This window comes from Lissotriton helveticus, chromosome 10 (assembly GCF_964261635.1).
Source record: "Lissotriton helveticus chromosome 10, aLisHel1.1, whole genome shotgun sequence".
Classification (NCBI taxonomy): Eukaryota; Metazoa; Chordata; class Amphibia; order Caudata; family Salamandridae; genus Lissotriton; species Lissotriton helveticus.
In genome coordinates this window covers 490,402,600-490,427,001 of record NC_136071.1, presented here as the reverse complement: position 1 = coordinate 490,427,001, position 24,402 = coordinate 490,402,600, and the positions used below count along the sequence as shown (strand labels likewise).

At 44.3% G+C, this 24,402-nt stretch overlaps 1 protein-coding gene across 1 annotated transcript in view; it reads right to left on the bottom strand.

The window, feature by feature from the left end:
- Positions 1–24,402, bottom strand: part of EME2 (essential meiotic structure-specific endonuclease subunit 2) — a 175,961-nt gene that overhangs the window by 58,996 nt on the left and 92,563 nt on the right. Inside the window, exons 5-6 of the mRNA XM_078662984.1 lie at positions 14,079–14,181; positions 32–147 (exon numbers count right to left, since the gene is read on the bottom strand). Coding sequence (XP_078519110.1) covers positions 32–147; positions 14,079–14,181 — 219 coding nt within the window. The remainder of the gene's footprint in view (positions 1–31; positions 148–14,078; positions 14,182–24,402) is intronic.

The window sequence follows — 24,402 nt, the reverse complement described above, 5'->3', positions numbered from 1 at the left end:
GCAAATTAAAAAGAGCTTGAGATGTACTCACTTGAAAGGTCGTTGGGCTATTGCCTTTGTCACCGCAACAATATGTTGTGCAAACTCTAGCCAGGTGTCCACGAAGAGGACATCAGTGTGGGACCACAACTGCAAAACCACCAATGCCTGAGAGACAAAGTCAAACAAATACGATTAACTTGATAGAGGATTTGTTGCTCCTAGACCATTGGCTATTTACTGACATGAATGCATAGGTACTTTGCCAACTAGTGGCGGTACCAGAAACTGTTGTTAAATTAGAACTTTCATGTCAGCGTTTTAGGGCTAAAATCACCGTTTTGAGCTCAAAGAAGGTTATGAAGAGGAATTAATCTAATGTTTCTCACAAGGGCCAAGTAGAGATCTCTGCAGTCAGCCACAACCTCCCCTCACAGTCTAATGAGTCAGTCACTACTATCTCCAACTATGCAAGGCAGACTTGATACCCCACCAGAGGTTAGGAGCATGAACAAGTAGTGGAATGGGGCAGTCTTTAACTGACTGTCCAGCACCAGACCGCAGTGCTCTAGCAGAGGTAACTGCATAGAAAAGATGTATAGTGTGACATGAAGGACTACTACAATGCAGGAAGACTACAGTCCCAAGTCCTCCTTAATGTAAGTAACTTTGAATGGTATTCCAATTGTTACTTTATTTAATATCCAATGGTGGTGTACTCTCTCATGTATTTTCACCAAATCCAATTATTTTATTTGATCATTTAATTTAAATTCTTTATACACTCCAAATAACCAGCACACGTTTCAAGGAACAACCTCTTTTTCAAGGCATCAAAGAATATATTTGTTGATCAGTTTGGTGTGCCCTCCAGGTATGGTAAACTTATCTGATGGCTACTGTAAACCAATAACAACTATACACTCAGTATGATAAGCCCGCCAGATAAGGTAAACGTATGTGGTGTGCACAAGCAACCAAATAACAAGAATACACTTTCATGCCTTGAAAAATAGGTTTTATCTATAAACACGTTATGGCTGTTTTGGAATTTTAAAAGAATATGAATAAAATTGTTAAATAAAATAATCAGATTTGGAGAAAATACACTGGAGTACAGCATCTTTGAGTCTTGAACTATAAAGTAAAGATTGAAATACCGTTCAAAGTTACCTCCATTGAGGAAGACTTGATTGTATAATGCCCCATTGGGTTGGGTGCTGGAAGATTGAGGTGTCAGGCTGAACATCCCTATACCTCAGTCTATAAGATATAGTTAGGACTGCAGTCCCAAACTACCAGAAGACAAGTCACTGTTCTTCAAGATAAGATTCATTGTCTTTTTCAAAGAATAAGGACCCAATCAATTGCCCTTTATGGTACTTGTATTTTTTGGGAATATTTCACTGAGAACGCAAGCATAAAAAACTTCTTGAAGACAGGGCCATACTGGACTCTGCTACACCCCTCATGAAGTTCTATCTATGCAGACATCCAAAGAAAAGGAAGTGGTCAACTTCTGTACCTGTACAAAGGTAACTGCTAGAGGCAATATATCAGTGAAAATGTGCAGTATTAGTGCAGGTCAAATGGCAATATCTCGTATAAGTGATTATACTACAAGTGAGATGCTCTGAAGGTCCACTGTTAATAGCTAGTTCTTGTTCAAAACAGCTGGAAGTGCCTAATTTAGAGTCAGCATCTTGAACTTTTGCAGTGGGAGAAACTTTGTTTGTTTAGGAATAATTCAATATAACATTTACACATCATCAATACCTAAGAGAGAAGGTAATTAGGAAAACAAAGTATCTTCATATAGGGGGGCGCTAGAGGGCGCACTGCGGGATGGCTGGCTAATTAACCAGCTTCGCCGGACGGACCATACTCAGCTAAAATTCACGATATTACTGCTGCGGAACAAAGTGCTAAAGCAGAAAACCGAGCGGCGGACAGACAGCGGCACATAATGGTGTGCATCTAAAACCCGTACTCCAAGTGCAACCAGAAAAATCAATCTGAAAGGGGTGCTGAGGGCCGTGACCAGAGCGGGCAAGATGGCGGCTGCCGAGGCACTAACATTGCGGCCAGCGTCTGAAATCCCCATACAGACTCCTGCAAGGCAAAACCTGATGCCGGACTACCAACTTGCACTGCTACACGGTGCCGCGACATGTGGGAGAAATACGCATGCTACTGATCTGACTGGGTAACAGCAAACGATTAACTGTCATGGACACTACCCGGAATGGCGGCTATCAGTCGGTTTGCTGTGCCCGACCCAACTCCATCTGTGCGCTTCGTCCACATGTCAGCAGAACCTGACCGACTGGGGTAAGATATGTGCTAATGGCTGATGTAAGCGCTGCAAAGGTCGACATAACTGTGCACAGTTGCGCTTTACTATGACCGGGAACCAGTGAAGGCGCGAAAGAACGATAGCGAAGATGGCGGCGCCCACGGCTTGATAACTGGCTACCAGCGCCAGGGTTGCATCTACTGATATGGTCGTATTCGCAGCATAACGGCGCATATTAGCAAGATTTATTGTGTAGCTCGGAAGTAATACAAGCGGTCACTGTGTCCCCTACAACCACAGCTTGCCTGCTGCAAAGATACAGGTCAGCACTGTCAGTGTGCTGTAACTGTGATGCGTGGAGGTCCGTAAAGTGTTTGCACTGCAGGAAGCATGAACGGACGACGCTACTAAACACGACTGCACCCGAGTGCGCTCCAAGTAAGACTTGTGGTACAATTATTCATTACACTAATGTTAAGTAAACATAGCGTCGGAGCATAAAACGTGGAGGATGCACTAACGAAGACATATGGCGGCAGAAGTTCCCTTGCATATATAACGCCAACAGCGCAATAGAATCTGGCCTGTGCACGTTCTATGTCTGATGCGACACGATTAAGTGACATAACGTGATTCCTTGTGGAGATAACGGGTACCGTTGATGCAGACAGCACTGTCGAGGCTCCAGATCTGCACAGACGACGAGGGGTAGCGCACATTCCTGAATACCTGACCCGGAGACAGATCGGGGAGCAATAGTGACGCATATAGATGCAAACACATTCTAAGTGCGCACCATGGCCCTTGTATAAGTATATATAGTGGCAGAAGTGAGCGTAGCACTAACCCAAACGCCGCCATAACACAATTGGCTTCTGGGTGGCGCAGACCAACGGTCGGAATTTGAAAACGCGAAACATCACGTGAACACCTGCGTGGACACCCGGGATTACAGATGCCACGGATCCTGTGGTGAACACCACATCAGACACCACTCTGTGCAACATTGCTACTGTATGAGGCGCATTTTGCTGTACTACCATCAGGGGTCGGAAATAGCCAAGAAACACCACCACAACCTCATATAAAGTAGCAGAGTATCATCACAATGGGAAAGCCTGACAAGCAACAACCCAAACTTAACTTCGAACAACGTAGACCGACCAGAGGGTTGCACCCACATTCCGATACTGAGACGGAAACAGATCACCCGCCACCCACAGGCATGGAGGCTATGCTGAAGGCAATACAAAGTAGCCTGCAAGACATGCACGGCAAACTGGATCATCTCACAACGCGTATGGACACCATGGCAGCAAAAGTAGATCGACATGGCGAACGTCTGGATGAAGCGGAGACCCGGATATCTGCGGTTGAGGATGAAGCACACACAAGTACCTCTAAATGCACAGGCTTCGAGAAAATTCTAGAGGTGATAAGATCTAAGTCTGAGGATTTGGAAGCAAGATCGCGCGGCAACAACGTGCGCATAGCAGGTGTACTGGAATCGACGAACATGAGCAACATGGAGACGTATGTGGAAGAAATGTGCCTCACCTTGTTTGGCAAAGAGAAATTATCCCACATATTCATTGTGGAAAGAGCCCATAGAACATTGGCACCGCGACCGCCACCAGGAACGCAACCATGACCAATAGTGGCTCGCATATTGAACTACCGTGATAGAGACGCAATATTGCGGATGGCACGGGAGCAGAGGGATCTTCAATTTCAGAACAACAAACTTGAATTCTATCCTGACTACACGCAAGCAGTACAACAAGCTCGAAGAGAATTCAACGGAGCCAAGGCAAAACTACGCGAACTACAAATAGAATATGCAATGCTTTATCCGGCACGACTGAAAGTGGCCTGGGAAGGCAAGTCCACACTACTCACCACTCCTAAAGCGGCGAACGATTTCATAAAGAAAATTGTCAATCACCGTAGAGAATGTCAGCGACAGCAACAAGCCCAGGATGACGAATAAACACAGGAACTGTGGATGTAATGCCTCGGCTATCATTTGCGGTAAGAGACGATTACATGGAGGGCGTTACCACCCCCTCCCCAATTCAACAGAAGGAAGCTATCGAACTGTCCGTGGGTAAGTCTTGACTACAATTAATTCTTGCTTATCAGGGACTGCGACAACCCTACTATTGCGATACATGGGGTGTTTGAACTAGTTATTGTAAACACCACAGTATGGACAAAGCACATATTAGGATATGAACGCAGCATCAGAACCTTTTTTTGCCTGGAGGACATGCTGATCAGGTGACTACATCTGAGATGATATGCTGTGAAATGATCATAGAACATGTCATGGACAGTGTGCATTACCCACCACATGTTTAGACACTATTATGTACTATTGCTCTCTATTTGTTGAGGGGGAGGGAGGGATACACAACAATACAATGGGACGTACATCAGCTACACATTACATATTGTTCACCACATGAGCCCAGGTGATTGATAATGTTAGCGGTGCCCCGTCCCATATTGGTGGGCAGGATATAGTGTAATAACTTCTGCTGCTATAATTAGCTCAGGGTACATACTTAGGACAAACTCGCGAAATGAGAACAAATTAAACTTAATATGCTCATCAAGAAGAATAGATTTCAGAACCCTATACAGTGCTGATCTTTCATTAGAACTATATGCCCAGGAATATAGATACTGTACTGATATGCAGGAGCGCACAAAACCACTAATGGGGACAGATATGGACACTTTGTTGTGCGAAACACTTGAACCTAATGTGATATGGCGCTAACGCATACCGGTACACTCTACATGGCACTGATCACGTAGCAGTAAAAGAAAATAAGTCCGTCCACATCCGCTAGCTCGGATGAAGATGTGTAGTCCAGGCGGACCCCCTAATGGGAGTTCCCCGACACAGTTCAATGCAATTGGGACGTTCATTGAGGGTATGGCATCAGCAGGATTGGGCTGCTGTTGTGGGGTGGGGGGGAAGGGGGGATTGTTGTTTTTATTTATGGATCAGACTGCTTGAGATGCATTGCCTACGTTCAACCGAGATATGACTGCTATTATGTACAAAATAACCTAATGCATTGTGACTGTTATATACCATGGATTCTTACCCTGCTAGGAATAGGGGGGATGATACTGTTTGTATCAACTCCTATGGCCAGACCTGGGAATCCAACTTTAGCGTTAAATTTCCTGTCATGGAATATTAGGGGGTACACAAATCCCCCAAAAAATCGTCAAATATTTACATGTTTAGATAGATGGCGGGTTGACATTGTTATGTTTCAAGAAACGCATGAAGCTCCACATTCACTTGCACAGGTGGGGAGACGTTGGGCTGAATCAATGCACTGCTCAAAATATTCATCTTATGCCAGAGGTGTCTCTATATTAGTCAAGAAAGGTACGAATTTCAAAGTAGACACGACTATACTGGACACCAATGGACGGTATGTGATAGTGTGAGGCGAATTACGAGGCAGGCGAATAACACTGATCAACACCTACGGCCCAAATACAGATGCACCGGAGTTTTTCCAGGAAGTCTGGCATCATCTAAATGTGGGAACAGACCAACTACTGATATGGGGAGGCGACTTAAATATTGCGTTAGACGACAGATTAGATAGATCGGGTAACACAACAGAACATCACACGCGTGCCAGAGCCAAATTACTGGATGTCATGTGTGATCTGTCCCTGAAAGACATCTGGAGGGACAGACACCCAGGAGTTAGTGAAGCGACACACACGTCAACGACCCATGGTAGCTGGTCGCGAATAGACTACTGGTTAGGATCGGCTGACATATTATTATGGACACGCGCAATCACACATATGCCCAGAATACTGTCAGACCACAATCCCGTAAAAATATCATTGAATATCCCAGATTATGTGCCTCCGCCATACCACTGGCGGTTTAATGCCGGGGCGCTCACTGATCCATTATATGTAGATACCATCGGAAAAGCGATCAAAGAATACTTCCAAATAAATGGAGACAAAACGGAGGACGCTGGCCTTCTATGGGAAGCTTTCAAGGCAACAATACGTGGGGTCTGCATAAGCACAACAGTTGGGATTTTAAAAGACATCAGAACACAACTATCACGTTGCGAATCCACACTCCGTGCATTAGAACGTCAATACGAATTAACACCAACTCCCTCCATCCTATGCGACATTAGAAACACACTAACTGAACATCAACAATTAGCAGCAGATGAAATCAAATATTTAAGTAAGAGACAAGTAGCTAGGTCATATGGTGAGGGTGGACGACCCGGGAGGGCGCTAACGTCTAAAATATGCACTGGACACAAACCACACGTAATAACACAGACCATTGGGGCAGACGGACTGACACACACGGATCAAGAGGGAATACTACAGAGCTTCGTGCACTGCTACCAAGACTTATACACAACGCGACCGGTTGCCACACAACATGAAACACTAAATTATCTGGACGATATTGCTATCGCTTGGCTGTCTGACAATCAGAGGCAATATTTGGCCCAGCCGTTATCCGTAGAGGAAGTAACGGAAGTAATACAATCACTACCGAACGGAAAGGCACCAGGACCGGACGGATTCACGTGTGAATTTTACAAAGCATTTAGCGTATCACTGGAACCGTATCTGGTAGATATGTTTGGGGAAGCACTCGAGGCTCAGATACTCCCGGCCACACTACGCGAAGCAATGATAATAGCATTGTTAAAACCGGGTAAAGACCCTGACACCTGCAACTCCTATCGACCCCTATCTCTGATAAATGTAGACTCGAAAATACTCGCCAAGGTCCTTGCCACACGCCTGCAACCACTTATGCCCTCACTAGTACTCCCGGACCAATCGGGATTTATACCCTCCAGAAACACCACACATAACACAAGAACTCTCTTTGCCACAGCACATTACCTAACTCCGAACACGAAAGCTGCAGCGATTATGCTGGACGCTGCGAAAGCGTTCGATTCTATCGAATGGTCTTATTTAATTACGGTCCTTCACAGAATGGTTTTCCCTCGTGTATTTATTCAGTGGATACAGTTGCTATACACTAAACCTTCAGCTAGGATAAAGATCAATGGGTATGTGTCAGAGTCCATCAGCTTAGAGAGAGGGACGAGGCAAGGTTGTCCTCTGTCCCCACTACTATTCGCGCTGGCACTAGAGCCCCTAGCCTGCATAGTGAGACAGAAACATCACCACCTAGCTCTTCAATTTCCAAGCAGACCTTTGCACATCTCATTGTATGCAGATGACATGCTACTGTACGTCAAAGACCCAGCTGTTAATTTATACCCACTCTTACGAGCATACATCAAATTTGGGGGACATTCGGGACTACAAATTAATTGGGACAAGTCCTCTTTATTCCCGCTAACAGAATCCACACGACAACACACGACTGAATACCCGCTAGAATGGCAGACGGACCCCATTAGATATCTGGGAATATGGTTTCACCGTGACCCTGAGGTGGTGATTAGAACTAACTATGGCAGGACAATAGATACTCTTGAGGATAGAGTCAAAAGATGGATACAATTGCCGTTGTCACTAGCTGACAGGATGGCCATCGTGAAGATGGTTGTGCTCCCCAAGATCCTCTATCTTTTCAATAATATTCCAATCCAACCTCCTAGAGAGGTATTTAAACGTATAACCGCAATGGTGCTGAAATTGATATGGGCAGGCAAGACAGCGCGCATAAAATTAGATACACTAACATTGCCAATTAACAAAGGAGGGTGGGGTGTGCCAGACTTCTGGTTATATTACTTATGCGCTCAGGCCCAATATGCCGCACACTGGTACCACAAGACTCCATATTTAACTCATGTAGCGGTGGAGGAGGGAGACGCTGCGCCGGTCCCATTAGATGCTATCATCACACATATCAGGCCCCCACTTCATAATTCCGACATAAACACGATAGATGCTACGAACTCGGCTTGGAGAAGTCTGGGCCAAATGATGCACAAGCTACCACTCTATGCCCCGGCGCTACCCCTTCACCACCACCCGAATTTATCTGTAACAAGTGAGGAGGTGGGCATGAACATTCTAAAACAGGTGGGACTATGTACCATGGGAGACATCTATAAAGACGGTGCCATTATCACAGAGCAGGATTTGGCCTTTATACAAAACCCGACACTGCTATTCCGCTTCACGTTCCATAGACTTAAGGGAGCGTTAAAAAAACATTATCCGACCTTCCCGGACGAGCCACCAACAATGGATACCCTGCAATTGTTGATCACTTCACCAAACACCTCACATCTGGTATCACAACTCTATACTCAGGCACAGACTGAACTAGACCGTAGGGCGTCCAAAGCGCAAGATAGGTGGAACGAAGTACTCGAAACCCCTCTAACAGAAAAAGAATGGGAAACAACCTGCACGCTCACAAAATTATTAACGCCAAATGGCAATCTGCGCATAATCCATTTCAAATACCTACATCAGGTATATTACACGCCAGCCCAATTACATAGATATGGTTTAAGAGATGTGGCAAGATGCAAACGATGTGGACACGACCAGGCGGATTTTATACATCTGGCTTGGCACTGTGCAAAGATACAAGACTACTGGTTGGAGGTAACACACAAGATAACAGACATGGTAGGGGTGCCAATTGTATGTACAATCCAATGCTGTCTCTTGGGATTACTGAGTAATGTGAAAGCGGCGAAACGCAAATTCTGTGCTATAGCATTATTATTAGCCAAACGTAGAGTTTCTATGTGCTGGGACAGCCCAAACACACCCCTAGTCAAGCAATGGCTGGCGGATATGGCATATTGCCAGGACACACTAAGGACGTATGAGGAATCACTCCCCCCTAGATCCAGACCCAGAGATTATTGGACATTTTTTACGAATTATTTAAACGCACAAATAGAAGATTAGAAGTCACAAGGACTGGATGTATTAAGTGAAAATCACATGACTATCGAAATGCAGAGGTACTGACTACACCAGCACACTACTCTAATGGTTTGGGTGAGGAATGCGGTAGTGGAATTATCCAGTTATGTTATAAAATTGTTATTGAAATAAAATAGAAAAAAAACACTGAGACCAAAGGATATTGTGAACGCGGCCGGCCCGAAGTGGTTGTAGGCGACTTGCTGTGTACTCAAAATGCTTTAGGTTGTATTGGATATCCATTGTTCATTGGACGTGATAACACCCTGCCGGCCTATTCAGGGTTGTGGGCACTAAGCTGTGTAACCTTTGAAATACAACTGCAATAAAGGTCTTGGAACAAAAAAACTAATAATAAATAAATAAATAAAAGTATCTTCATATAGATTAAGTAGAATAAATGTGGTTGTATGATGGTAACACGCATGCGTTTATATCGCATGCGTTAACAATGCGGTTTTTACTAGGACCGCGTCTTTATCATGCATATCTTTAACAAACATGACTTTACAACACATTTTTTTGTAAAGGCAGGATTGTTAAAGGCATATGCGTGGTAAAGATTACACCCCAGCCTCCTGCTTAAAATCGACACCAACTCACCACCCTGACACCCCCACCCTGAGCCCTAAACCCTAGCCCCTAGCACGAAAAAGAACTCTGACTCAACCCTAAAAAATCCCAAGCCCCCCGCTTTGACCCCCAGCCCATAAAACTATCCCGACCACCACTGACTTGAGCCTTAAAACCGGGCCCCTAGCCCTACTTGTTACAAACCAACAATGGGCCTGTCCATCCAGAGTTACACCCAAATCTGCGTTTCCAACACTTGAGGGGTCTCCTAAAATTTTTATAACTCCCTCATTGACTTATTTAAGTCACAGTGTTGTGGTGTATCCTAATTAAAATAATCTACCATCATAGACCCACCCATGTACAAGAGAAAAAGTGTGGAACAGAGAGAAAGCACCTCAAGGTAGCAACACCAAGGGGACCGCTGGCTGGTACTCGCCAGCAGGTCCACTTATCGTCATTGGTTACCTTCTCTCTGAGGAAAAGAAATGTGTGTGTTATTATAAACAAAATCTCAACCCCATGAAATCAACAAAAGATAGAAAAACCTAAATGTGAATGTGCTATCTATGCATGCTATTGCAGTGCATGCCCTTTGGACCCTGTGTTCTTAGTGTGTCAACAGTAGCAGCGGGTTGTGCTTTAATTCTATCTTTAGGTGTAATTTTGAATGATGTGAAAATTAGAAAGGGAGCCCACTTTGGTTGGCATGCTGGCAGCTTATAAAACAGGAGCATTGGGTGCCGTTAATTCAGTATTGATAGCAATGAGATCTTAGATTCGTTTTAGACCTTATCTGCCACTTTACATTCGCATACAGTATTTCCCTTAAGGGAATTGAATCTTCATGTAATCAAAGTCTGCCTTTAAATAACTGAACTTTGTATAGCTTGTCTGACTTGTCTACCTGATTTACAACTATGCTATAACCAGGTGATGATTGATTTAAGATTGAATTTACTGATTTGAGATTGTAACTAGAATAATTTGTTAACAATCCTTCACGGTTTGCAAATGTACTCTTTGCTGTCATCTGCTTCACTACCACTGATATTGTTGAACTGATGGTTGTAAGCCTCAGTTTGAGATCATGGTCCTTCCAAGTAAGTGCAGCGTGGACTGGAGACTGTGCCTAGTATGCACTGTGGAAATACCTTCCTGATCTTCCTGCGCTATCACAGACAATGATTTAACTGAACATCTGACTAGGGTGGACAATATAGTGACGTTGCTAGACCCGGATGGGTAAAAAAATCAACGTCAACTTCATTATATATTTAAACATGATTTTGCTTGAATACGACTTACTCAGTAAGGATAAAGGTTTAGCACCTGACTTCCTGAAGAAGTGTGGTATTTTACAACCTCCAAGCACATTAAAAATATTACAAGCCCTGGTGGCATTTCCTAACTTTGGGAGAGCTTACTTGCCATTACCATTATGGTGAGAAAGTGAAGCCTTTATATGATTTGATTTCTCTCACATTTTCTGAAAAACATTGGACAGACATGTACACATCATCTTACATGGACTGCAGGCAGACATGTTAGAGACTAAATATTTACAGATTAGGGATAACAAAACAAGCCTAGTGGTTAGAATCTTTCCTGGTACCCGAGGCCACACATATGTAGTTTACAATGAAGGACCATGAACTCCCATAGCCTACAGATCACATTCGTACAACACAGCTGAAGGAAGCTTAACTCCTGCAGAACATTTTTTCACTGCAGTGCAGGCAGCCAAATTGAAAGAGCATAATTTGGTACAGGAGAAATGAATAATTATAGTTTCACCTATATCTACACCACAGTTGGCGACTAAAGCAAGTATACTAATGCGCACACTGTACACCTGTGAAGGGTTCCGTGGGCCTGTTTTTCAAATGTTGTTGATGTAAAATTTGAATATGACCCTTACGCAGAAGAGTCCCAGAGGGTACAAGTGGACAGATAAGTGGATGTGAATAAGGCAAAGAAAATCCTATTCTCTAGACCTGGATGAAATGTAATTTTGCCACCAGCGTAATTACAGTAATTTTGGGAATTCACAACATTACGCCCCTTCGCGTAATTATGTGCCGTTCTCAGTAAAAAAAATTACCAAGAATGACTCAAATTGCAGTAAGAATTAAAGCAGATGCACAGGAACAAAAGAATACAAGCAGTTGTTCCTCATGGTGCTCTTGTTTAAATGCGTTCTTGTGTCGAATATTGATACAAGGATGCATTTTGGGATCAAATATAGCACGAAAGGAGAGATTCATATTTTGCGTAATCACACAAAAGTTTGCATATCTTCCCGCATTACATGAAATTACGTGAAAACAAATTACGCTGAGATCGCAGAGACCTACTATTTACCACTATCCTCCCACAGCATTTACACAGTACAGCATTTGAGGGGCCCCTAATTGAGAACGTAACACCAGAATGTCTCACATACTTGTGGAAACAACATTTTTTTAACGCAATGTGTTTTGCCTTGCCCAATTCTCTCTTCAAAGCCTATACATTGCAAAATGTATCTCACCTGGATTTTGGAGCAAGAGTGTTAAGCAAGTTCTCTAGTGTAAACATTGCATATGTCCATTTGCACATGCTCCTTTCTTCTCTGAACCTCCTTGAACTTTAAAGCATTTAAAATTAATCAAACTTTTGCTTCGGCATGAAAATACCATGACGTTCCACAATAAACTAAAACTTAGCACCATTAAGCTAGGCCCACCGTTATATGAGATTGCATTCCATCATACAGGCATGCCCACAATATGTCCAATTACTGCCAAAAAGCAGGGGCCGCCATTAAACCAGGTGTAGGTGCCATGAATGCCCACAATATGCAAATGACCATCTGTGTGCAATGGATGCCAACAATATGGCAAGAATTACCAGACTGCCAGAATTATCACTGTGTCGTGGATGCACACAATATGTCAAGAATTACCACCAGTCTACCAGAGTGAGTGAGCATTATGACAAAGCTGGGCACCTCTGTGCAAACGATGCCCGCAAAGTGCCAGGAATTATCTCCTTTTTGCAGAATCAGAATTTTGCAAGAGGCAAGTATCATGTCATGGATGCCCACAAGTTGCCTGTATTATTCCAGGGGCAGAATTTGACTACGGTTGGCATCATGCCACGGATGCCCAAAAGTTGACAAAAAAATCCCACCATTATGATGAACATTTGACATGGGGTGGGCAATAGGCTTTATTACAAGGATGCCCACAAGTTGTCACGAGGTACCACCATTAAGCCATGTCTACAAAACACCAAATATAAATTGAGATGGAATTATTCTTTCTTTTCAGAACAGAAAAGCCCTCAATAAGAACCCAATGTTTTTCTCTTCTACAAATCACTTAGGCGGGTGCAGCAAAAAACACCTTTCTCAAATAGTTTCATGCAAATGATTCACGTAGAATGTTGTGTTACTTTATTTCATGTTTAGTACCAAAGTAACCATAAAAAACCATAGCATAGAAAACCTATTTGACTCTCTCCTAGGTTGCAGAGTGATATCACTCAATGGTCCAGGGATGTTGTCCTCATTTTTTAAACCGTTTGCGCAGATTAAAAACTAAATACCAGCATAGCAAAAACTGGGGGATGAAAGAAAAAGAAAAAAGTTCAGAAGAAGTCTGCCAGTTCTGTAAAATAGTTATTCCCTATAATAATGGACACAAATAATTCAGATTCCCACTTGGGCATCAAGGAAACATGTTGAGAAAATCGACTCAATTAACACTTTAAAACATTCTAAGGAAATAGAGAAATATGTGACATTTTTAGATTGAAAGCACAGTTACTTCACTCTCAAGCATTGTCCCAACTTACGCCAATTATCAGAGTGAAACTGATATTACAAAATCTATATACATATAGTCACTGGGTGAAGAATCGAACATTCTTAAATCTTTTGTGAAAATAAGAGCCTTTATGGAACACAAACACCCCTTTTTTCAAGAAGAATCCCCTCTAACATCACAGCAATACTAGACAATGTGGTAGGGAGGACAAACTTTGCAAGTATGGTAAAATTAAGATTTTTAAACAAGGCCCGATGTAAAAAGCATAAATAAAGCATCTTTAAATGCGTGTTAGAAGAGAAAGTTTGAAAGGGCTGGAAAAGAGATAACATAAAGGAAATAGAAGAACAAAAAGTATTTGAGAAAAGGATCAGGCCATAATTATTTTTTTCATTTTCGTACTGCAGCTTGTTTAGGAGATTGTGACACTATTTCCTATGGTTCAGCACCTATCTCACCTCCTGGATCTGCCGCCGTGTCAGAGAATGCTCAGGGCTTCGTTGTGACCTACTGTCGCTTCTAGTGGTCCGGTCTCCAGTCCGCTGTAATTGCTTGATGTAGCTTCACAAAACCAAGAGAGGAGAAGTCAAAGCATTAATTATCACACCATTTGCTACTAGTACTATTCTGCAATGTCTTGTTTAATAGATTCCCCTCTGAAAGAATTATTAATAGTGATACATTGGAGGGCCCACAGTCCATTGAGTAGGATTCATTTTTTGTCCAGGATTTCCGTCAATTGAAAGTCTCACAAGATAACTAATTGAAAGTATGACCAGAAAAATGGTTATCTTTTTCTAGGTGGCTTTAAAACCTATCTGGGTTTTCTCAAGAATTTCAGGTTTCAGCTGTTGTGCCTAGACCATGGAAATACTTCTGCCCATAATTCCCTTTTTAGGTCTCGCCCTGGAATTAGCATCCAAAGGATGCTTCCAGGGACGGAGACGTATAGTTAGCTGTCTCGAGGGAAGGACGGACGAGAAGGTGCACGAGTTTTGCTTGTCTTGGATTTCACTGCCTGCACGCGCTTTTCCTTCAGCGTGTAAGCATGCTGTCAGTTTCCTTTACTCTAGCGCGATCGCTTTACTTGAATTCTATCGTTTTCGGATGCTTTCGTTTTTGTAGCTTTTAAAGACTTTCATTTCTTGCTTTTATTTCTTGCTTCTTAGAGCGCGATTAAAGGTGTCATTATTTTTCATTGAGAGCGGCATTTTGAGATAGCGCACGACATTGAAAGCCGACAACATTATGAAAACTGGCAGCATGCTGATTAAAGGTGTCATTATTTTTCATTGAGAGCGGCATTTTGAGATAGCGCACGACATTGAAAGCCGACAACATTATGAAAACTGGCAGCATGCTGATTAAAGGTGTCATTATTTTTCATTGAGAGCGGCATTTTGAGATAGCGTACGACATTGAAAGCCGACAACATTATGAAAACTGGCAGCATGCTTATCGGCAGGCATTAACCTCCGCCTGCAGGATATGTTCGGACTGTAGAGTTATGTCTCCCTTGCGGTTAAAACGGCGGCGGAAGAAATGCAAAGTTTACAGTTGGCAACGGAACAAGTGTCGGCGGAAACATACATATGTTTTCGTGCGCATATATTTCATGTAACTAGCCATCATATGAAGTGGTGCAATACATTACGAGTTAATTGGCGCTATTTAAAAAGGCGCTTAAGAAGAAGCACTTTAGTTGCACGTTAATCATAAGCATATAAACATTGTTACATGCCGCAATTTATTAAGATACACACGCAAAGCATAGTGCGCTATTAGCTGCTAATACAGCCAGTTTCAAACATTTACACACTAAAGAAACACAGCGCACGCGGCAACTCCATTCCAGGTGTCCTGCCAGAAGCACATTCTACAGGGGGGAAGTGGAAGGGGGGAGGGGAAACAGTTCCAACATTTACAGAGTAAACAAACAACATGCACGCGGTACCCTCATTCCAAGTCTCTGGCTACACGCACATTCTGGAGGTGGGAGAGGTGAGGGGGGTAGTCGCAACCCGCTAAGTACAAATTTATTCTGTTTTTCAGCCTTTAACACATTACATATATAGAGTGTGCGCATTTTAATATAGCACAGAAAGCACAGCTTATCCATTCGCCTGTACCTTTCACATTACATTAGGGTCCAGTTCCCGCTATTTAAAAAATAAATACATAAGAAACACTTGGGCCGTAAGTTAAAAACAGGCATGTAGAGTTTCTTACACGTCAATATTTATTAGCATATACACGCAAAGCATATACCATATTATCTGCTAACAGAGGCAAAGTTACAACATTTACACACTAAATAAACACCGCGCACGCGGCATCCCCATTCGAGGTGTCTGGCTAAAACCACATTCTACAAGGAGGAGGTGGGAAAGCTGAGGGGAGACCGTTTTTACATTTACACAATAAAGAAACATTACTTCTGGCCACTCACATTCAAAGTCTCCGAGCATACACACATTTTGCAGGGGGGAAGTGGGAGAGTAGATGACATAGTTGAAACATTTATACAGTAAATAAACAACGTGCACGCAGCACCCCCATTCCAAGTCTCTGGACAAAGGCACATTTTAAAAGGGGGAGGTAAATCTCTTTGCCTCGCAGCAGCTTGCTACAGCCTTCTTTTCGCCTGCAGCAATTCATTTGCATGTTGTTGTTTAGCACATTCTTTGTAACACCCTACACTTATCAGCAACTGTCGGAAATCACAATAGCAGTTTCACAGATGCTTAGCAGGCGCCAACATGTCTGCTTTTACTTTAATGACTGTTGCCAAATGTTTAACTTTTCCTTTTTATTCGCATTCAAACATCACTAAAATTTAAAATGCTTCATTATGCATTTATTTACACTAACGTCATATATTATCCAAAAAAAACAGACAGATTACAAAATTTAAATACTTACGACGGCATTTTTAGATAGCGCTAAATTTACTTCAAAGGGCCAAAATAAGGGTTTTAAGAACAGACAAACAGATTACAAAATTCAACTACTTACGACGGCATTTTTATGTAGCGCTAAATTTACTTCAAGCGCCAAAATAAGAGTTTTGTTTCGCAGTTTTACAGCACAAATGCAGGCGTCCTTCGTGTAAAAGGCATTTTTATAGTGCGGAAACTTTACTTCTATGTGGCATTCAAAATGGAAATAGTCCAACATTTACATACACTTTTTCTTTTTACCCTACAAGTGCTCCCCATCTTCTTTATAAAACATGCAATGCTCTCATCCTCAAATTATTTCAAAAGCATATAAGGCCAGTTGCTTTCTCTATTTTAATCAACTTGCGTCAGTACACCTACATCATGTTATCTGTTTTACTCTTTTTCTTCACATTTAATATTTTATTTATGGATAAATACGAACAAATATATATACTATGTATACATGTATCGGTGTTTATTTATATCATCAATGGTAAATATGAACATTTGTTCTTTACATATAAAGGTACTCTAGTAAGCAACAGGATCCAATTTCAGCCTGCAAGATCGTTTCAGCTAGAGAGTTACGTCTCCCATGCGGTAACAGCGGTGCCTGCGTTCCTCCCAGCCTACCGCGCATGCATGCATGCACACAGACAGACACAGACACACACACACACGTCGCAGACAGACACTCGCTCACACACACACACACCCTCCCCCACAGTCACACACACGCACTCCAAGACACATACATACACGCACGCACGCACGCACACACACACACACACACAGGCCGCGCACGCGCGCGCGCGTACATGCTCCCCCCCTCCCCCCGCCCGCCCGCCGCTCAGCAACGCACTCACCGGCTTCCTCTCCTCAGCTGCAGGGCCCGGCAGCAGGACTCTTCTTCCCTCCTTCGGCACCGGGGCGCAGGGTAGGCTCCTGCCTGCTCCGGTGCTCCCTGCTCCCAACACGGCTCCAATCGCGGCTCTTCCGTGGGAGGCGGGGTAGGCTCCCGCCCTCCTACTTCCTGTTTCCGGGTGTCGCGCCGGCCTGCCTGACTTCCTGGTCGCAGGCCGGCAGAGTAACGAGGATGTTTTGCGGTATGTATTTATTTAGTTAATTATGCATTTTTATATAGCGCAGACTTTACCCGAAGGCGGTATTTATTTATTTATGTATTTATGCATTTTTATATAGCGCGGACTTTACCCGAAGGCGGTATTTATTTATTCATGTATTTATGCATTTTTATATAGCGCGGCTCGAATCCACTGCAAAGTAACCTGGCGCAGCTTGCAGGCTTCCTAAGGCCGTGCAGATAGATAGTAGTCGTTGTCTTTTGTTGCGCACGTAACTTCATCCAGATGTACTTTTCGGACCGTTGTTCCCTGAGACTACCAGTGCATTTCTGCTTCGTCAATTTCTTGAATGTAGTTTGAGTTTTAAGCCTATGGAGTGAAGGGAACTCGGTTTGCCATGTACACCTCCCTAATGACTCAGTAACATAAATCAATAATACCTGCCGGGCTTTTTAGATTGACGGTTTTTCAAAGCATTATTCGAATAGGTGTCGACATTACTCCGTTTACCTACCTCGAAAGGATGAAAGACTGAATTGGCCATGCCGCGATTCTAAACAGTGGATGCAGCTCGCAGCAGACGTCAGCTGCTAGTGTTTATTTCACTGAGTGTTCATGTCGGAGCTTGCTGTGGGTCTGCCAATTTAGATCTGCTATTCATTCGTAGAAGTCTTTTTAATCGAGGATGCGTGCACCCATGCACACCAGGACGCAGGCGCCGCCAGCTCATGATGCACGAAGCACTGTTTGTTTTCTGGGGCTGTTTGTGGCATATTGCTTTTGTGTTCTGCTTGCGTATCACGTATGTTTAAAGTGCTGTAAAGAACACGCATGTCTGATGGTTGGTGAACTGAAAGCCGGCCAAAATATGTCTGCTCACATGCCATCGATAGGAGAATTCCCTCACGATTGCTTTCTCACTCGTACTACCTGCATCCACGCTTTTTCCCACCACGCCAATTCTCGCCATTTGTTAAGTAGCTTTCTTTGTGACTTTGAACGGTACTACATTGTACATCTTTTTTTGTAATCGTTTGGTGCTATTAAAAGTGTCACAACATTTGCACAATGTTCATCCATTGATTCATTCCGTCAGATCAAACTGATGACAGTTAATTTAAAAGATAGTCGCGTTTTGTGGCACGTGCCCCGTTTCCTTTTGGCCTCTGTGTTCCAACGTCATTGCAAAATAATTTGATCTGGTAAAAAATCTGACCGTGTTGGTCAGGTGCAGCTTCCAGTCCCAGTACGGCTGTGCCATAATCGTCATCACATATGGTCAACAACGCAGCCAGACCAACAGAGGAAGGACGCAGTGTGCTTTGGTCATTTGTGCATTTTATTTATTGGCGAGGCGCTGATATGAAGAAAGAGCCTTTGTACACAGGTGCACAGTGTCAGAAGGCAAGATAGCCTTTCTTCCGAGTTCACAGCCTCCTATACTAACGTAAAATAGTGACTAGTGGTTTTTGAGTGATAAACTCTGCCGATAATACACATTTGCTTTATGGCAGGATGGCACTCTTCCTGCTTCTCCCTTCTCTTCTTACACTCACCGTGTTTTTCTGTCTTTGTCTCTCTAGCTGTGCTGTTTCTGTCTCTTTCACCTCTTTTGTCTATATCGATCAGTCTTTCACTGCCTTTGTCTCTCTAAGTTTTTCCTTCTGTCCGAATTTATTTCATTCTTTTTATTCCGATTTTACCCTCACAGACAGTTTTATCTGTTTGTCTGCTATTCTTTCTCTCTATCCCCTTTTCTCTCTATTTTTCTTTCTGTTTCTCTCACTGTATGTCTTTTTATTAGAAGTTTCCGCGCTTTTCTGTCTTTCTGTATCTTTTTAATCTTTGCCTTTGTCTCTAACTACTGTGCATTCTTGCCTTTTCTTTTCGCCCCTTTCTTGCTACCTTTCATTCTACTCTTCTATTTATCTCTTTGCCTTCTACTCTTGCTCTAGCCCCAATTAACCTCTTCTTTATTGGTTTCCAATAGGTTTACTCGATGTGATTAGCACCTTCAGGGGCAGAGCTACACAATCTTAGTGTCTCTAACAGGAAGGCAGCCAGGTTCACAACACATATTGCATTGCAAATGCTATAGGTGTCACATTTGTGAAAGTTAAAACTATTGGCATTGTAAATGACAAAGCTATTACTTTAGCTATTACTATAGCTAAATAAAAAAAATGTAATTCGCAATACCAATGGCTCAAACTTTCCTAATGCGAGACCTATTGCATTGCAAATGCTTGTTATGGACAGTACTGGAACAAAGTATTAGAAATGAAAAATATGGCAGACACACAACAGTGCTTTGTTGAATTAAAGAGTAAAAGGAAATAACCCCAGATTCAGAAGCAGATAGCTACATGAGGTTTTGGTAGATATCATTGCTTGCAGTTAGGATGGGTTAAATGTCCCTACTGTCATAAGAGAATTTGAAAACTGGAGGTGATCAGAAAGGACACAACGAAAGGACAGACTTGGCAGCACTCCATTCAATTTATAAGGGAATTACATTGTAGTGAAGCACAAAGTGTGACTGACACTTTACACTGGATTAGTAGACTAACATTGTGGGTAAGCCAGGTTTTGGGAAGCCCAGTCTTTGTTGTTTAACCTTGAGTATTTCTTTGAAGGATTTGGAGTTTAAAAGAAAGTATAATTCGATGTATAATATTCCTGTAATATAATTTATTGTGTGGTTAACCAATGGTTTTGGCAGATCCATAAATGAGTTTGTAGATTTTTTTCTCAACATAATTTTTTTAATTCTTGAGGTCAATAATTAAGAGTAACTATGAATCTGAGAACTCCATTACAACCTTGACTAATAAATAGATGTCTCCCGTCCCACTGTCCATTGAAGATTATAGAAGCTAATTTTCTTATTAGAACTGCCTGTGTAGTTTATCGGCCCAAAATGCACTGTGCTTTCGGCTAGCACATGGAGAAAATTCTCAATTGTACATAAACACCACTTGCATCTCCAGAACCAAGGGCAATATACCACCTTCAATGCTGCAAATGCATTTAAAGTTTACTAAGGTGTAAAATTATCGTCCAGCGCTTGTATATTATTTTTGTTGTACATGGTTTACAATAGTTTTTTTTTTTACCTCAGGTGGTAGATAAGGTAAGTCCTGAAGCACCTTGAATTCATTAGGAACAAGTTATTTATTAGCAGGGATTGTATTACTTTGCTCTACAGGACTCTGAAAACTCTATATCTCTGCACACCACTCCTCTCCAGGTAACCACAAAGACAGAAGAAAAGGAAGGCCATGTGTGATATGAAAGATAATACTAATCTCAAATAATTAGTATTATAGAAAAGAGTACTTTTTTACTTCAGCGTGGTGTGGTCTTCTGCCTAATAAGATGTTCAAAATGAATTCCCAAGCACTACACATCCCAAAAAATGAAGGAGTACATTTTTACCAGGGACTTCCGAGGAGGAGCAAGATGGCGGACTGATGCCGTCTCAGCGAGTCGGCCATGGAGGAGATCTGGAGGTTTAAGCTATGACTGAAGCAATACGGCAGAGGAAAGCGGGATTTAGAATAAGGAAAATGTGACTACATTGTTCGTTTCTCACTGCAACTTTAGTGCTTCTGTTCTATCGGTGGTATACAGCAATATCGGAGAAGTGATTCACCGGACGGAGCCTCGGACATATTCACTGGTGAACTCGCTGTTGGGTTCAGCCACTTCTGCTGCTGGGTTAGCAGGCTAGCGGTTAACGGTAGTGGATGCAGGCGATAGCGAGGATTGGCCCCAGGCACCTGCTGTACACAAAAGTTGCTGAGTGTCTGGCTGCCCAACGATATACACAGAACCTGCAAGGAAACTGTTGAGGGGGCTTTAGTTGGAGCTCGGAGGCGAAGTTGTATTTGGTGGCGTGACGGAAAATGGCCCCGCTGAAAGCAATGGATGGAGCACCCGAGCAACAAATCGAGCACCGTTGAGTATGGCAGTGACTCTGGGAGGCACTATAGATATCGGAGATGTGGAGATTCAGAGGGTGGACTCCTCCAATGCAAGTACTGGGCCGGGGAAGCTGGGGAAACCTGTACTGCAATTTCTACAGTGAAGGAAGTCAACAGAACTGTTTTCATCCGATATGGTGGCTGAAGCTGATACTTTTAACAATTGCAACACATTAGCAGATATAGTGAGTCAAGCCATCAGTGAGCAACAAAGTAACGTGGCCCCCAATTCCCTTGGACACAATGTTTTAAACAACTCGCAGGTATTTCTCCAGCGCAAGGAAGGCTCGGATAACCGGAGGAATCCCGGGGTGAATTTAAAAGATATGGGGAGAGAGACCCCTCTGGGTACGGGGTGTGAGAGTCTTGCGGTTAGCTCAGGTGGATCGGTGACCACTCTGGAATCAGCTGGAATGTCCGGGGAGGCCAAGACCCTCATAAATGGAAAGATAAAGGCCTACACCCCAGGAGGGGGATGGCAATTGAGGCCGGTACTTCCAACGACGGTAATGGCGATGTGGTCTCAAACTGTGGGGTGGGCGATGCTGCTAATATGAATCAGAGAGACTCAGAACAGGATAAAGGAGGGTCTGAATGTGATATTCGTTTAATTCCTGATGAGACTGGTAATCTTGGGACCCCTATAAGCCCTATTACTCTAGTAATCACGCCTAATGATTTGATATTGGGTGATCTCAGTACCTCGTCTTTGGGCTCTGTCACGGATCAAATACAAAAGCAGAGTCAAACCCCCTTGGCTTTGCAACAAGTGGCTGCGGCGGACAGCAGAGGCAAACTCCATGCTTAGCATCTGTAAAAAAGAAAAAAAAAAATTTAAGCTGTGATTGAATAAAAAAAAACTTTTAGGGGTTTAGATCAGAAATCAGGAGAGGAGAGGACGAAACAGAGGAAAAAAGGAGCCTCAGCCGATAGTTCTATATGGCGATGGGTTCAAGCAAAAGGGGGGGTCAAGAATATGATATCAAGGCTATCAGAGACTGGTATGATCCGCGAAGCTGGTGGGGCAATGATGCTATTGGCTGAAGGTACGGATGATTTAGAATCTGGTCCTGGGTCAGCTTCAATGGTTTCGCTGGGGGAAACAAGCCCGCAGCAACTATCCGGGGATCCGGAAAATAAGGAATTACAGAGAAATGAAACCATGATGCTCTTGTTGATACTCCAAAATCGTAAAGACCAAAGAGAAGCAACTAGAGAACATTTCGCCCAAGTACGATCAGACACCCAGGGTATCCAGCAGTCTTTAAAAGAGGTTACTACTAAAGTAGGGACACTGACAGCTCAGATGGCTGAACTTCAACAGAGAGCGGTGGATACGGAAGAAATAACATTGAAAACGTCTGGTATAACTGAGAAGCATGACCATCTGTTGGCCACGATGCAACTTAAGCTAGAAGATTTAGAGAATCGTCAGAGGAGGCAAAATGTGAAGTTGTTTGGCATTCCAGAAGGCGGAATTTGCCCGGGAATCGGCGGGTGCAGAGGAGAGCCGGTGAGCGGCTCCTGGAGGGTGATTTTAGCCTGCGAGGTGGGCTGAGCTTTGTGGCGGCCGGAGGAGACTGGTGAGGCCTGAGACCACGGCGGGCGGCTGTGGGCCCTGCCAAGCTGCTCTACGCCTTCCTAGGCCGGTGAGCCTGGGTTCCACAGACGGAGCGGCAGAAAGGACTGTGGTGCTCCCGGTGGGGGCGAGCTGGTGCCCCCACCCAGTGACTAGAGACTGGAGACCCTCGCTGGGGTTGAGCCTGGCCGCCATTTTGTGGGGAGCCCGGAGTGATTGAGCCGGAGGCTGAGGGAGCCTGCGGAGCATCTCGCTGCTGATTGTGACCTGCGGGGTGCCATTACTGGCACCGCACTCCTGTTTTTTTCCCCTGCTGAGGTACCGCCGGTGGTAGTTCCCAGCTCCTCTGGTGCCGGAGCGCTGCGGTGGCGTGAGGTGGGGGCCGCCATCTTAGGACGGGCCCACCGCGGCCAGACGGTGGCGGAAACGGGCGCGGGCCCTGGCGGAGCTGCTGGTGAGCTGGGCTCGCTGTGCATGAGGGGTGGCCGGACCTCACCGCAGGAATGGGCTGCCCGGCTGGCACCGGGGCGTGAGCGAGGCCCAGGGTGCCGATCTGCGGAGGCCTACCGCACGGACTGGTTAGCGGGGCCCGAAGTCAGCTGGGGAGGCCGGCCGCGGGAGCTCGCGGAGGATGCCGGTGAGTGGTGCAGAGCTTGGCTGTAGGCTCTGGGCAGCGGCAGAGATTGGGGAGTCGCCGCCTGCTAGACTGTGCGCCACGTAGAGGAGCGAAGCTGCTGCAGGGGACACAGTTGGCCTTGGACAGTGCTGTGCTGGTGGAGGACAGGCCCAGGAGTCTTTCTTGGGGGTGTGGCGGCTGCTAGCGCCAGGAAGACAGCTTGGAGGCGGCGGGGCCCAGTGGGAACCTGGAGACATTGCCGGTGAGTTGAGGGCAGCGTAGCGGAGGGCCCCATATAACATAGGCTGCCCAGTGGAACACCGGAGTGGACGGGCACGGAACGCTTGGTGGTGGTGGGCCTTCGCCTGGGGTAACTGCCGGCCTTGAACAGGTGGAGGGAGAAGCAGCCAGCAGCGAGGTGCGGGCAGTGGCGGGACCCGGCGTGCCACCCCTGGCGGGGCTGCGGCGACTAGAGGACCGGGAAGAAGCAACGCCCTTTCCACGTCTACTGGATTGTTCCAGGAGCTTACCGTCCCTGAGGGCCTGGAGTTAGTTTTTTGTGATCACTTACTGG